Source organism: Anthonomus grandis, chromosome 2 (assembly GCF_022605725.1).
Source record: "Anthonomus grandis grandis chromosome 2, icAntGran1.3, whole genome shotgun sequence".
NCBI classification, from domain to species: domain Eukaryota; kingdom Metazoa; phylum Arthropoda; class Insecta; order Coleoptera; family Curculionidae; genus Anthonomus; species Anthonomus grandis.
In genome coordinates this window covers 25,172,383-25,185,082 of record NC_065547.1, presented here as the reverse complement: position 1 = coordinate 25,185,082, position 12,700 = coordinate 25,172,383, and the positions used below count along the sequence as shown (strand labels likewise).

Sequence of the window (12,700 nt, the reverse complement as noted above, 5' to 3'; positions counted from 1 at the left end):
GGTTAATGAATATCTGAATAAGCAAAACGTTCGCAATGGCTCCTTTCCTTTGGAATGTGAATAATGTGACAGGCCATAGATACCTTAAAGGCAAAACACAGCAGTTTTGAGTATTTGCTTGAAAAGCAACTCTATACATACTTTGAAAGGATGTCTATTTTTATTGGTGAACAATTTGGATTCCGGGAAGGTAAGTCAATTATAGGAGCTGTGAGAGGCCTTTGTGACTACATAGTCAGATGCACTGAGGAAAGAAACTTTCGTGAGTTTGGTTTTTTGTGATAATATAACAACAGTTCTGCCAAACTGTTTTGCGACTCTCTATGCAGATACCACTTTCAAGATGAGGGTCAATGACCTTGAAATCGCAAAAGAAGCTGTGCTTGACTGAACAAACTCTGTGTGTGATTGATTTAGGGCAAATCGCAAAAAGTAGCTGTGAAACCTTTCAAAGGTTAAGATTTAGTTAATTAATTAAATATACGTTTATTAAAATGGGGGATTCAGAATAAGAAATATATTCGGTTAAATATTTAATTGCTAAAATAGCAACTAGAAAACGCATATTCTATGCATACCCTATAAACAGAAGAAAGTATTTGTTTGGGGCCTTTATTTCATCATCTGTATAAACAACTATGGGACCAACCTGCAAAATTTATGGAATATATGAGAATGAAAATGGAAACTTATGATTACATTCATTCGCATATCTCAGATTATATTCAAAAACGATGGAGAGTATGTTAATTTTATCCTAACTAAAATCCTGTAGGTAAGTTAAAGGATTAGCTGATATTCACCAAAATAAATTTAAAAGCTTTCTGCATTATTATAAAACCGCCTTGCTGTATTTCGCTGCCCGCTAGATATAGCATCGTCATTAAAGTTTGAAGTATTTTCAAATGGTAGGATGAACTTTTGGTTTAATTTCACTACCCTCATTCTGACGCTTATAGTAAGGCGATAGCTTCCTTATATCGGGTAATATGCCTCATTTTCTTCTACTGCACGTTTACTTACATCATCATCATTTATCATGTGACATTTGTGATGATAACTCGACGTCACTATTTGTTTTGGAAAAATTATAGGAATAGACGCCAGAGGAGTTCTAAATTTTTCTTAAACCTTTCCATTGGATTTGGCTAGAATTTTTAAAGCAAGGAAAACGTGTCGATGTAGGTACTATACAAAAGTACAGTATACTATTAAAAATATTAAATATTAATTTAAACTAAACTAAATAGTCTATTTTACTTTACAGGTATTTATCAACTGTTCAATCGTTCAGAAGTTTGGCGTTTACTTTCCGTATGAAGGTTCCTACAGTAACAAAAATTGTTTCGGCGGTGAAATTTATCTGGTAAATAATGCAACCATTACACATGAAAATTCCTAAACAAGAACATTTAAAAAAATTCATATAATTTTTATAACATTTGGAACTTTCTTAATTGTGTCGGCTCTATCGATGGGAAACAGATGAGACTAAATTGCCTCGCACATTCTGGTATACTATACTACAACTATAAATAGTTTTTTCAATTGTTTTGCAAGCATTAGTTGATGCCAATTATAAATTTATTAATATCGATGCTGGAGGTTACGGAAAACAGAGAAATGGTGAAACTTTTAGATCTTTTATATTTGTTAGAATGCTAACTTAATATTCCCAACGATTGCACCTTACCAAACTCTTCTAAATTTCTCGAAATTTATTAAAAACATATAGAAGACAAAGCCTAGATGCAGATAAGAAATATTTTAATGTCAGATTGTGGAGAATTTTGGAAAAAGCCATAGAGACACTCCAGTCGTAGCTGATGACATTGTTAAATGTATCTGTTTGCTACATAATATTATTATTGACATTAAAGACATTTAGCATCCTTGAAAAACCTAATATTAATTAACAAACTCAAGAAACATTAGACCACGTTTTATTGGAAGATCAAACCAAACTGATGAAAATATTCGAAACCAATATAAACGTATATTTGTTATAATCCAATATAAATACCTAATTGCTGTTAAAACTTTTTCTTAATTAATAAATTTGTACATCTATGAAATCCTTATTCTTTTAAATGCTGTTCGGATGCAGATTTGTTGTTATTTACGTTCTAGATGATACTGATAAACTTGTAAATTGTTGCGGGTGCATGACAAATAGTCTCCAAATTTAGTTAAAAAATTATTGTGTTATTATACCTGGCATGTTGTTAAAATAGATATTTTAATAAATTAAATTTAAAAAAAAATAAATTTTTATAATTCTTAATTAAACATTTATTCGCGGAATTTGAGTTATCTTCGTTCAAGGGAGTTTGTATAAACTCTAAAATAAATTATAATTTTTTACTTACTTAATGTATTTAGTTTCAGCCCTACATTATCACACAATTTATTCAACACTAACCTACTGTGGTAGGGTTTGTTTTTTTGATCTCACAAGAGGGGTTTAAGAATTTCATTTCACCGACCCTTGATAAAAGCAAAGACAATATAGAGATCAATTATCCCGCTCAATAGTTTGGTAGCCAAGAATTTTGTTTTTCGCTTACTATCGTCTCTCTCATCATTTCTCGCATCTCCAAGATAAATGTACCGTAAGTCTTTTTTTTTAAAGGGATGCATCTACTTTTTTTTTGAGAAATTTAGCTCAAAGACGCGAACACAGCTCTCTCGTGCTTGTTTATATGGTTTACTTATCTGGGGAAATTCTGCACATATGGCTGTTTGGTTTGCAGAGGAGAACAGTGCGAGCTAGAACTGTCTACAGACATAATGCAAAACCTGTTTTTCCGCTTTGAGATACTTACTATTCCATCACAGTAAGTTTATAAATCACTTCTGTATGCTTTTAAAAATAAGAGTCAATATAGGACACTAGAAGAGGACTGAGCTTTGAGTGCCTTTTCTCAGACTAAGAACCTCTTGGAATGCATACACCACTCAACACTCCACTGTACACACTCCACTATGTACCTTTACAAATAGACTATCCAGAGAAATTCATGAATTACCATTCAATAGACTTAAGACTTTTGTAAAGAAATTTTAAATTGTCAAGAGTTTTTATATAGTGTGTTAGAATTTTTAACTCGTAATGTTATTTTAAATTAAAGTAATAATTTTGTTGTTTTTTTAATATTTTATAGCTATTCTGTGCCTAGTCTTAAGCGTGCAAGATATATATTTCCTATGACCATTATAAAGATTATGTTGTTTTATAGTAGCATATTCATCTCATTTCATAGTTGGAAAAATAAATTTAAACTAACCTTCAGGCTTTCTATCGGCACTTTGCGACCTAAAACTTGTTATCCTTCTCACTGCGTTCGGACTACCTCCGACCACTTGTGAAGGTTGCGCATAGACAACACCACCCGACTGAGAGAGATAGGAAACCTATAAATTTATTTAAGTATTTCAAAATTCTTTAAAAAAACTCATCCTCTAATAACTTAAATTAGTTAATACTTACTTTAGTTTGACTTTGGAAAGTGGTTAATCCGGACCCCGGACTGGATGCCGACTGAAAACTAGTTGGACGCTCGTTTTGTTGGACCGATTGGAAGATATTTTGAGCAGATCCAGAGATTCCGGCCATTCGTCTAATGGAGTTCGGACTGGCCGGAGTGTGTTTCAGTTCGGTTAGAGCTCTCACAGTTTCGGCTACTTTTATACCTGATTAAAGGTAAAAATAAAAATAATGGTATCAAAAACCATAGAAAAGTAAAATTCAATATTTATTAAATCCAATTTGCAAATTACGGAATTCCGATTTATTGCTTATGGTGCTATCAACTATTGGACATACTCTTCCCAAAAATACATTAATACGTATATTAAAATTGCAAAAAACTCCGTGAATATTGACATACATTGGCGAATGAAAACTATGAAACATAAAAATCAGAGTCTGCCATTCTGGAGTTATGAACCATATCAACAATTATTGGTTGTCCTATGGTTAGAACGTTTGGTGTGACACTCAAATCACAAAACACTTTTACCACTAACCAAAACTAGTAAACCATACAAATTTATTATAAGGGAAAACTTTCTACTTAACTTTCGTAGGCATTTAGTTTTCGATTGTTGCTAATTGGTTATTTTTAATTGCCAATGAAGTACTTTTAAGTTGTCTATTCCTACAAAGCGACCAGTGGTTAAAGCATGTTCAGCCAAACTTGACTTTTCTACACTTCCATATTTCACATAAGCTATATCTTCCTTAAATCTGATATTAATTGATTTATTTTTTTGGTTCCCTAAAGATTTCTTTACGACTTTGATAGACCTAAATCTCTAAAAACCCCATGTTAGTGCAACAAAATTTTGCTTATTTTCATCTTTTTGAAATGTGGTAGAGTTTTTAACATTAACTTTAAACTTATTGTCATAACCATTGAGCCTAGCAATTGTTTAAGTTTAATACTTGTTGATTTTTATTTATAAAATCTGTCACTACTTAGAGGAAACGAGACCAAACAATTGCCAAGAAATACATACTAGCCATTTTATGTTGAAAACAATGATTAGAGTCATTAGTTATGTACCTAAAAGTATTTGTTTCGTTTTTATAAATAATAAATTCTAACGGATTATTATTTTTGAAGACAAGAATATCTAAGAATGGAAGTTTCTTATTCGAAGGTAAATGTAATAGATGAAAAACAGTTATTGAGTTGTTCTACGAAATTATCAATATTGCATTTGTTGCAATTATCAATTTTGTCAAACACGCAAAACATATCATCGACATATCTTAACCAAACTCGTGGAAAGTGATTTTTTTGATTCGACGAAGAATGTATTTTTTGCATTTTACTTAGAACGATTGATGAAGAGCTCTGCTAGAAAGGGAGAGAGGCGATTACCAATGGTTGTTCCTTCAAGTTGTTCATAGTACGAATTGTTGTATTGAAAAAATATTTTTTATTCACATGCAAAGTTTTGTTAATTTAATTAATTAATCGACACCATTACTTTCCAAAAGTTCAATCAGATTTTCCAAAGTTTCTGGTAGAGGAGTGCTAGGGAACAAAGAAGATACATTGAAAGAAACAATTCAATTCATCTTTACTTAAAATTAAATTATTGACTTTTGAAATAAGCTGTTGACTGTTTTTGACTGAAAAAAACATTCATGAGATAATTTAATATCTCAAATTGCTTTGAAATGTTATAAGCTGGAGATCCTATAGCGGAAACAATTAGTTTGATTTTATTACCAGGTTTATGAATTTTTGATAAATAATTATAAAAAACCTCTACCGATTTGGGTTTGCAGCAAACAGGTTTCGTATTTTAACGTACTATAACTTCGTAACTTTAGGTGCTCGTCGAGAAATATTAAAATTTAACTCGCAGGAAATAATTTGGTGCTCACCGAAAACCTTGTCATTTTTTCTCACTCACTCACTTACTCTTCGCACATGACGAGGTCATATGTGCACGGGCTTCCGGACTATTACTTAAAGGCGAAGAATAAATATGCATGAAAGTAAGTAGTGAGCATCAAGTTATTTGCTGCGAGTTAAATTTCAATATTTCTCGACGGGACCCTAAAATTGTTGATATAGTGATCACGGTGATATTTTTACTGATCTTGAAAATTTAAATTGGGCTTCAATTTTTGATGCTGATTCTATAACCCAAAAAGTTAAAATTTTAACTAGCAACATTATCTCGCTATTCAACGTTTATGCCGCTTAAAAAACTGCCTTTGTAACGAGGCCTAACACCCCGTGGTTTACCGATACACGAAAAATTATGAAAATGCTCTTTTAGATACATACAAGAAAATAGAGTTTTGCTAGACTGGAACTTATAAGGAGATAAATTTATTTACACAAGCTGTGAGAAATGAAAAGAAACCATATTTGATGAAATATAAACAAATTTGTTGGAGAGACAATTGCAAAAATAACTCGGCCTGTCAGTGAAGATATTATATGTTATTTTACCAATATGGTTTTATGACAAATAAACCCTTATTAAGCAGTTTTTTTAAATGGGCTAGCGACCTTGGCACTACAACTGAGCAGCTTAAGTCTAATTCTGTAGGGTCTAATGGTATTTCTTTCCAAACGATAAAGGTTCGTCTTTCTGTTATAACGCATTATTTAGCTTTATCTCCAATATAGTGGAAAACTGCTATTATCTCACCCTTTTCCCAAAGGGTCCAATATTGGTTGCATCTCGGATTTAAGAGGCATTAGTTTGCTGCCGGTTGTATATTATAACTTTTTTGAGTTAATAATTTATTTACAGCTACAAAATAATTTACGACCGGACGCTCAATCAGAACTTCGTGAGGCTTCGGTACTAGTACTAAGTAAAATACTAAATGACGTGCAGCCGATAGTGGCAAAACATCTAGCTTAATATTTTCGGCCTTCGGTAAAGCAGTCGATACCCTAGACCACTGGCTTCTATGTACAAAATTATATTATTACGGTTTTTTTAAAGTTGCCTTGGGTTTTTTTAGAAAAGTATTATTTTTAACTTATACGTTTGATATGGATATCGTATAAACACCTTTGTTGTAAGGTGTTTATACGATACACATATAATCGCAAATCGATTCTCCAATTTTTAAATAAAAAATAGAAAATAGAGTAAAAAATCAAAAACATATTTATATACGCTATCCCGCAATATACAGAGTGTCCCGAAAGTAATGGGACATAGAACAACACTAGATTACTTACGTCAAGATAATGTGATTGAGGTCAACTTGCCTTATCCTAACTTTAATAGTAATTAAAATACAGGGTGTCGAAGTATTATTTGATTTATCGTTTTTTCTCATAAGTCCTGAACCAAGTGACATACTGACATGAAATTTAGAACAAACGAGTGTTTTAAAAAGAAAAATAAAATTTCGTATACAGTTTTCGTGTTTTCGGTAGAGGGCGGTCGTTGCGTTAGTTTTTACTTTTTTAAATCCCATAACTTTTTTGCAGCTCCGTATATTGGTTTGAAAAGTAACAAAACAATTTCCTTTTTAATATTACATAAATAATGTTTTTGAACCATTTTCGAAATAATCACACTTTTAGGTTTTCATAATCTGTGAATGACTTAAATTTACAGTGCAATTTTTAGCAATGCAATCCTAAATAAAATAAAATTAATACCTAAGATAATTGATATTTATGTAAAATTAGAATAGTTAAAAAAAATATTACGACTTTTTTGTTAATTTTTATATCATAACCAAAGTAAATGATATTTATTTTTTTCTTATATTTTATTTTCAAACAAATATACCAAACACAATAATAAACAAAGAAACATACAAATAACGCTACTATAACAACTGTTCAAAATGCCCTCCATTAACTTCAATGCATTCTGAAATACGTTTAACAAATGACTGTCATATTGTAAAAAGAAGATTCATTATTTTTAACATATTTACAGAATTTATAATTTTTACATTTAGTTCATTTAGATTATTTATAGGACTATCATAAACAATTGATTTTAAATATCCCCAAATACAGAAGTCCATGAGGTTTAAGTCTGGACTACGCGCAGGCCAAAGCAAAGGTCCTCCACGGCCAATCCAACGTTCGGAATATTGTTCCTCAAGGAGTTAAAGTAATTGTGTACCTGTCGAGAAAAATCCGCCGGCATAAAATATATGTTCTGCCTAACATTTAATGGTATATCTTCTAAAAGATCTCCAAGTTCATTTCGTAAGAAATTTAAGTTCGAGTCTCCGTTCAAATTAGGTGGTAGTTCACGGGGGCCTACTATATGGTTTCCAATAATACCACACCAAATGTTAACTTTAAATTCATGCTGGAAATGACGACTGACAACTGAATGGGGGTTTTCAGTATACCACATATGAGCATTTCTAAAGTTAAATACGCCGCGTCTAGTAAACGTAGCCTCGTCTGTGAATAACAATATAAAAATATAATTGAGCTGCCCATTGTGTTTCTGAACAATAAAAAAACATCCATTTCTTTAGTAAATACATCTGCATTGTATTGTACATAAAAGTTTCTATGAGAACTTTTTTTTAAATATTTAAATATATTTTGTTGTAAAATGTAATACAACGAGAAGCAAAATATTTTGTCAATAGGTGCAAATATTACCTGGTGCCCATTTAAATTAGATTAATCTACACAGTCAAAAATCCTCAAATTGAATAAAGTCATTTTGCTGTGAATCGTAATATGTATCAAGACAAGGTAATACAAGGTTCAGCAATAACAGAAATTAGTCATAAAGCTATTTGTCATATTTTAAATAAAATTATTTTCATCTGCACATAACTGGAGATACTGGAGACAAAACGAAAATCCACATTGTTTCAGTGAAAGGCAGAAGTATTAGATGACACTGTTTTCGGGCCATTGTTTATTTAAAACTTCGTTATTAATAAAAAATTGTAATAAATTAATTTTAATGGCAATATTTATTTAGAAATATTAGAAATCAACATTCGAATTGTCGAATTTTTAGCAAGATGAAGCACCTTCCACTGTCTGTCCGTTAATTTCTTAATGACGCTTTTGAACGGATTGAACTAAAAGGTTTAATAGAATGGGTGGCGAAATCTCCCGATCTAACATCCCAAGACTTTCTCTAAGGCCACTTAAAAACTGTTGTTTAAGACACAACCTGCCTCATTAGATCTTTCTTAACATATTGTTAGACAATTATTCTCAAATTTATTCTAAAGCAAGTGTTTAGGAATGTTAGAACAGAATATCTGAAAACAGGTTATACATCAAAATGAATTGCATTTTAAATATCGTACCAAATAAAATTCAGTTTTAAAGAAATATCGTTTTCTTACTTGATTTGAATTAATGTAGTTTTTGAGTGATTTCTCGTTACCTCAGTTTGTAAGCTCGGCTCATTTTTAAAAAAATAGGTCAGACGATCGATTTATATAATTTGGTCGACATTTCGATCTGATAAAATCATTCTGAGAACTCTACAAGATACATGAAAACACAAATAAAATCATACATTTAGGCATAGTTACAGAGGTTACATTTTTGCACACAGGAAAAGTAATTTGTACTTAGTATTTTGTACAAAATTAATTCTTTTAACATATTTTATTGATAACACAAATAACAAAAAAACTAGCATTTAACATAATTTCTAAATTTTTAATTCAAAAATCAAAAGGGTACAACAAATACAAGAAACATTCAATCCAAGTATAAAAAAGTCTGTATATACAAACGTATGTCCTAGATCATTTTCATTGTGGTCTAGAGTTTTTAATTTTTTGACCATCTACTTCGTGAGATGAATTGGGACAATAAATATCGTAAGATAATCGTCTCTCAAGCAGCTAATTTTCCTATCAACTATTTGTAGGGGAAAGGAAGCAGACTATTGATAACTTGTATGTAATTATTAATTGTTAGAATAAATATACCTGGGAACACATATAGTGTAGAATCTTATGCTATGTATAAGGTGTTTTTAGGTTATTTTATTGTTGTAATAAGCAATACTTAGATTGTCAACGTATTGTGTTTTATTTAAGCTACTTGGTTGTTATTTAATTTTGTTTCATTTTAAAATCTCTTTTTTTATTTTTTTATTTAGAATTAATTTATTCATTTTCTAGTTAAGATAGAATTCCTATTTTTTTTTCACATTTGAAAGTGCTGAGCAAAAGCACTTTTGGACTTACTGCGAATTAGTACATGAGGTTTTGTAAGTCTTTTATGTTTAGAAATTCTAGTGGGTTAGTCGTGTTTGGTGGTTTAATAAATAAATAAATAAATAAATAAATAATTACTTTTATTAAAACAAAAATCTACATAATGAATAAATTCTCATACAATACCTCATATTCCAATAATCTTAAAGTTAAAGAAATCTTAATATTATTATTAAATTAAATTTGGTTAATTTGATTAAATAGGTAAGTTTTGTACTTAATCTTAAAATTTTTTGGGCTTAAAGTAAAATAACATTTCGGTATTGAATTGTATTGCTTTACAGCATTATATGAAAAGGATCGTCGGAAGATTGCAGTGGTATGCAGCGGCAGAGTTAACTTTTTTACATTTCTAATATTAACACATTGTGAATGGTATTTCGAAATACTAAACGCTCTTTTATTGAATTGGGAGGAGGATTATTTACCTTTAGTTATCTTTAATAAGAAACATGAAAAGTGCAAAATTCTACGATAATTTCATTCATCTTTATCCACCCAAAGTCCTTATATAAGTGTGAAAAATGATCAGATTTGTACAAACCACAGATAAACCTCAAGCAAGCATTCTGCACCTTCTGTATGCGACTTCTTCTCTCCAAATCCAAAGAAAAACCATAAACGTAGTCACAGTATGTAAAATTAGATAACACAGGAGTTTTAGATAAGCTTTTTTTAAGAGATTTACTTAATATGTGCCTATTAGTGTATAAAATTGTCAAATAAAAAAATGATTGTGAAAATGAAGTTTTCTTAAATGTTCTTGAAATCTTAGTTGAATATCGAGAACAACCCCCACGTTTTTAGTACTGTCGATAAATGTTAATTTCGATTTATTTATAGTTATATTTCAATTATTCTTTAAAAACCCACAATTTTTTTTCTTACCAAAAACAATAACATTAGATTTTTCCGGATTAGGCTTTAAATTATGTTTCTCAGAAAATTGACCCTTGGGGAACGCCCATAATGCTATAGCTGCTCTATCAGAAAAAAATATTATTACAGCACAGCGATTGGAATCTGTTGGATAGATATGATTTTATAAGAATACAATATTCGTTGTAAAATCCATAATATTGCAAGTTGGCCACTAACAGATCGTGATTTACAGTATCAAATGCATTCGAAAACCAACAACAATCGTATTCATTTTTTTATCTTGTGCTCTAAATATATCATCCGGTACATTTTTCAAAGCTACCGATATGTCATATCTCTTTCTAAAACCACATTGAGTGTTAGGAATAATGTTATTGTTCATGCGATACTCATACATTTGCTCATACAGAATTCTTTCAAACATTTTTGATAAAGCCGGAAGGATACTGATAATGTGAAGTTCATTAAAGCCACTGGGATTTGGTGTTTTCGGCAGCGGTTTTCCTACAGACATTTTCCATTGATCGGGAAAGTAGCCAATTTCTATAAAGCAATTTATGATATGGGTCATATATATATCAATGTAAGGACTGCAATATTTCAGCATTAGTGGTGATACTTCTTCTGTTCTTTTCTTATTGCAGCTAGAGTAAAATTTCTTAACTTTTTGTATGTTACCCAGTCCAAATGGAGTTTTGGTTATAAGAGACTCTTTAATAGGCGCATGATGATCAAATAAGGTTAGAATTAAATTATTTAGAATAAGTATTTTCTGGTCAATATTAGTTGCATACAATCGGGACCGTCGAAAGTCTATCGGGCCGGAGACTGTATGCCCTCCACAATGATTGCGTCACACTAGTGGCCGGCAAGAATCGTGCATCGCGCTTCGCTTTTTAAATATTACTATTGCAATAATACTACACAGTGAGCGTTTTGGGGCCCAAATGGAAAATTCGTTTTGAAACAGTTTTTCAATATAACCGATACTTCAACACTTAAAGCATCAGTGATTAACAGTACCACTACTAATACTATTATTAATACATTTAATGATTCTTTGTTGTATAATGAAATAAGCATATCTGATAATGATTTAAGATATGACTCGAGTATGCCAAAGATTATTTTAATAATATAATTATAACCATGTACACTTTGTTTCAAACTATTATTTCTGAATGATACGAAGACATTTTTAAATTTCACTGAATTTTTCTACAAAATCATTTTTAAAACACTTAAAAAAAACTGGAGCGTTAAAAAAGCGTTAAAAAAACTGGAGGTAGCAAATTTTGAAACGGATAAATACAATTGTGACTGTGGTAACAACTTACCAACACTTAATGAAAAATGTATTAACACCTTTTCAAATATCCTTTTAAATAATTATAGCAAGGCCAAAAATAATATTATCGAGGAAGATTTATTAAAAAAAAAAGAGAAAGTTGAAAAAAAAAGAGAATTCGAAAATGTACTGAAGGCCAATGATCCTTAATTTGCTATTTTTTGTTTTTTGTTTTATGACTAATTTACCCACCTTTTCACTTGATGAATTTAAACTTTTATTTGATTTAGTTTTTGTAGGTAATTATTTTTGTTTAGATATTAATTAAGTATATTTATAAATAATTTTTTTGTTACCTATATATTTTTGTTTTTGTACAAACACTTTAAAAAGGTTTGTGTATAATATTTTGAGTTAATTTTTTTTCCGGAAAATATATTATTTGAAATAAAACGTGTCTAATAATTATCTTGTTTTAACATAATTTTATCCTAGGCAATTGTGAGATATTATGTTCATTTTCTTGAAATAATTAGCAGTTCAAAATTTTAGATATTTTTTTTTACTTACTGTAAGGCTTAAAAATAAAAAGTAACTTTTTAAATTTATGGCTAAAAATATTCCATGTCCAATAATTTTTACTTCAACTTACTATGAGTAATTGTTTCCAAGATATTTCAATTTAAATATATTTTCGACGCCGCTCTGTGTGTTAATTAAACGGGGCAAAGCTGCAATACACGGCCACTAACGTGACGTCACGCCAACCAGTCTCCGGCCCGATAGACTTTCGACGGTCCCGATAC

The 12,700-nt window shown here is 30.4% G+C and overlaps 1 protein-coding gene across 2 annotated transcripts in view; it reads right to left on the bottom strand.

The window, feature by feature from the left end:
- LOC126733634 (protein MTSS 2) overlaps positions 1-12,700 on the bottom strand; it is a 137,445-nt gene that overhangs the window by 9,753 nt on the left and 114,992 nt on the right. For both annotated transcript variants that reach the window (XM_050437024.1, XM_050437023.1), the window contains 2 exons: positions 3,491-3,693; positions 3,288-3,414 (listed from right to left, as the gene is read on the bottom strand). In XM_050437024.1, coding sequence (XP_050292981.1) covers positions 3,288-3,414; positions 3,491-3,693 — 330 coding nt within the window. The remainder of the gene's footprint in view (positions 1-3,287; positions 3,415-3,490; positions 3,694-12,700) is intronic.